Source organism: Lactuca saligna, chromosome 3 (genome assembly GCF_052625555.1).
Source record: "Lactuca saligna cultivar CGN05327 chromosome 3, ASM5262555v1, whole genome shotgun sequence".
Lineage (NCBI taxonomy): Eukaryota > Viridiplantae > Streptophyta > Magnoliopsida > Asterales > Asteraceae > Lactuca > Lactuca saligna.
In genome coordinates, this window is record NC_136419.1 from 11,284,704 (window position 1) to 11,288,874 (window position 4,171).

The window sequence follows — 4,171 nt, forward strand, 5'->3', positions numbered from 1 at the left end:
TAATCAGCAAAGCATTGGGACCTAGATTTTTTTTATATTATAATAAGTAAATACAATATATAGTTATGACTCTAGAAGGCCAAACCAAAGAAACCTTATTCATAAACCCCTGTACTAACATCTATCTAGAAGAAAATGCCCAAAGAAAAACCTTCCTTTGACCAACAAACCCCAATATCAATCAATGATCAGTAATTCAACGTACCTTTTTTTTAGCAGAACCGATCTTCATCTCCATGAGCATATCATCAGATCTTTCTTTGTTCTTCTTTTGTTATGCAGAAGAAACATTATTAGGCCCTACACCAGTGTTGCCCACCAACTTCATTAACTCTTTGTCGTTGTTGAAATACCTAGCTTCTTTCTTGGTCAACACATCCCAGTAAAAAAGAACAAATGTTCAAAGAACATATATTCTTCCATGGCATCTTCATTATGCATGGCATGTGGAGATTGAAATAACTATACAAATAAAAGCACCGCATAAGATCAAGAAACAGTAAAAAAGAACAAATGTTCAAATAAAAACAAAAATTAAGTATCTGAGGCACCTTCCATATGGGTCCAGTCACTACTATCCAAGCACTTGACAAGGGTATGCAAAAACTTCATTACCAACCACAATTTATTCGATTACCAAGGGAATTTTGGTTGGGTAGCTCTGCATCAACAAATATGATTTATTACAAAAAGGAATCAATCAACAATGATTAGAAAAATATTGAAATAGATAATTGATTACCTGTATTAGTTTTAGGGCTTGTGTTCCGGTTTCTCTTATGCATTTTATACATGAGATTCCTCCCAAATTAAGAGATTCGTGAAGATACTTTGAAACAACAAATCCAAAGTGAACAGGCTGCAATAATTTTTTTTAAATAGTAAAATTGGTGAGCAGAAAAGATCAAGTTCTTGGAGATTTCAAAAATATCAAATTTGAGAATTTGCAATGCTTAATGGCCATTGTTCATCGTCAATCTAGAATTTGCAATGTTCATTCAACGCAGTGCTAAGAACCTCAATATTAAACGCCTCTGTTGACTTCAAATTTCCACCCGATGCAGCAGCTGCAGATGCCATTACTGCAGGAATGTTGGCAGTTTTTTTACCCTTCCAACAATCTGTTTTCCCTGTTCCTATTTTTATTTCAGATAAAAGAGAGACAACGTCTGTAGTGGGCTGTGCTTTTTGCCATGTGTTTGCTTTACAAAGTTGCTCCTGAAATGTTTATGTTTGGACACAGTTAGTTTGTTAGACTTAATAAACTACAACAAAGTGAACCTTTTGAGACTACAGGCTTGTTTCTTTTTTTACTTAAACTGGACAGAATGACTTAACGAGTTAAATTTAAAATTGATGAATATTGTGAAATTTGTTTTTTTGGAATACAAGGGTAATATGGTCATTAAGTCTCATTTAAAAGGCTTGTTCAGTCTAGAATATAAGGGTAATATGGTCATTAACATCACAAACCTGAAGAAGACCTTGGGTGGTGCATGGAGCATAGGATAGCGAATCAACAATCCACTCCTTGACAACGCTTTGGTACAAAGAGCGAACAGAAGCTACTGAAGCAGGATCATTCACGAGAGATGAAGGTGGATCACCATTCACAGAGAACAAAAGAGAATCCAAACAAGATGATTTCCACAGAATCTACACCCAATAGAATGTTACTTAAAGTAAAGGGCAAATCATTTACTCTTTTTACCATTATAGGTAATGTAATTTATTTTTTACAGGAGATAGCATATAAAAGCTCATAAATTTGTAATACAGGTCAACAGTTTACCTGTGGAAATCTCTCTCTCAATTGAGACAACAGATTAACAGATACATCCCGAATGTGTTCTTCTCTAACAGACAAACTCTTTATGAGAAAACAAGCATGGACAACCAGAGTTGACTCTCTGACCTCAGCAGCATCTCCTGTCTCGCATATTTGAGCCTCCTGCATCCATTACAAGATTCACCTAACATTCCACACATAAAAATAAAAATGCATAATATAAAGGAATTCATAAGAAAAAGAATCACCAGCCATGATAATGCAGTCTCAAAAGCACGATGAACAATGGCCATTAAGCATTGCAAGACAGCTGGCATAAGATTTGGGTTCATTCACGTGGAATCTTTCCAGTATGTTACATTTTCAGGTGGAATCACAACCAAAAACCTAAAAGACTTCATCATTACTAGCAAGTTCCTGCTACTTCCATGATCAAATAAGCAGTAATAGTGTAATAAAGCAACAAATTTATCCTCATTAGAATTGACAAAAACTTTAGTTAACAGGTGAAATCATAAACACAAGTTCATAAGTACAAGTCAACAACTTTTGACTGGAATATTATATTGAAATGTCTACATACAATTTAGGATGAACACGTTTTGGAGGGATGAGCTATAATTGCAACAAATACTCATACAAAAGGTAATTATGCTTTGTTTCAGCAACAATGTTTGCAACCTGTACATATTTTTCATAGATAGTAAGTTCAAGTCTCCTCATTAGATTTGACAAAAACTTAAGTTAACAGGTGAGTGAATTGGACTATGTTTTAAAAAAGTTGTTTGAAGAAAGCTATCCTAATTTTCGTTGCTATCCTAATTCTCAGGATTTCGCCAAACTGTTTGAAGAAAGCTGCATAAACAGTGGAATAATTGAATCAACTTCAAGTTATAATAGATTTCCATAGAGCTGCTGCAAAAGACTCAACCCTGTCATTGTACAAGCTTTTATTCCCACATGCTAATATCATATCAAAAAACAAATATATTTATTTACTACGCTACGCATAAAAAATAAATACCATCATAAACAGGATATAAATTTACTAAAATTATTTGGCATTTCCCCATGGTCTATAGCAGCAACACCACCTTGTTGATTTTCTGCGGCTACACGTATCATCATGTTGAAAAGCAAACCACCTGCATGAAAATTACACTTGACTCTCTTTCAGGCGTCCCATTGTTGAAAGAAAACCACATGCATGAAAATCAAGAAATGAGACTTTCTTTCCCTAACTTTTTACGAATTTGCCCTTACCTGACAAATTGTGCAGAAACTAAGTTCTTGATCAGCAGATGAAACAACTTCCAACTTAGAAGACATAAATACCCTTGTTTACAAATAACCTGAAATAAAATCCTCTGATAACCCTGATCCAGCATTCCCAATCTGCTCACCTAATGCAAGAAGCTCCTGCATATACACAAAAGGTCAATTTCGTAATTTGACTAAAAAAGAAGCCAATCTTTGTATACTCATAAGACATATGATCAATATCCATACACATATCTCTATGATGATCAACTCTTCATCCATAATTAGAAATATCAAGCATTGCAACACCCTGTTATTAGAAAAAAAAATTAATAAAAGGAATTTCATTTTCTTGCATGATTTGATTATGAAGAGAGTAATATTTAATAATAATAATTAACATCTTCAGGAAGAACTCTTAAATGTGGAAATTCATGTGGTCTTTCCAAGCTCGGTTAGAAGAGGGGTTTATGTAGAAGCTAGTGTTTATAAAAATCCACAGTTCCATTGAAGGCAAAAAGTTAGAGCATCAATAGAGATGAAGATTGAAACCTGCTTGAGATATGGTCGAGATAAATTGGACACGACAAAGAAATTCAACGCACTGTTCTTCAATGTCAAATAAATTGAGAAGATGGTCTGATTCACCTGCCGTTCAATGAAATGATTCAAACAGAAGCCCTAATTTTAAAAGACGATAGCTATACTAAAAAAAGAGAGTCAACATGAGAAGTATCAAGAGGTTCACATTACCTTGGAGACGACTTGAGAAGTATTAATCAAAAGTTTCAAGATCGCTCTGCTACAATGGTTCAATCCTGCATTTTGATTTCGCCACAACCACCACAATGGTTTTGACTAGCGATTCAGTATAGGGAATAAACCATACAAAAGCTATCAAATAACCCTTGGAGTGAAATTAAAGAAACCGTGAAGATTTTAGTGGATAGATGAAGAGAGATTTTAGTGAAGAGATGAAGAGCTGGGGAGGCGACGAAATCGATTTCTAACTGAAAAGAAAAATCTAATTGAATAGATAAACCTATTAAGGTAGCGGTCAGGGAGGTGAGACGGGACGCAATCACAGGTGTAGTGGAAGAGTCGCATTCGTAGTCATCAGTG

At 34.7% G+C, this 4,171-nt stretch overlaps 1 protein-coding gene across 1 annotated transcript; it reads right to left on the reverse strand.

Moving 5' to 3' along the window:
* Positions 1-274: 274 nt before the first annotated feature.
* On the reverse strand, positions 275-2,138 carry LOC145035188 (phosphatidylinositol 4-kinase alpha 1-like). Its single transcript, XM_078983776.1, has 7 exons — positions 2,038-2,138; positions 1,793-1,951; positions 1,474-1,656; positions 1,018-1,218; positions 743-859; positions 638-661; positions 275-364 (listed from the first exon to the last, which is right to left on the reverse strand). Exons 1-7 carry the CDS (start codon positions 2,119-2,121, stop codon positions 275-277), a joined length of 858 nt encoding a protein of 285 aa, XP_078839902.1. The 5' UTR covers positions 2,122-2,138.
* Between the last annotated feature and the right edge of the window lie 2,033 nt (positions 2,139-4,171).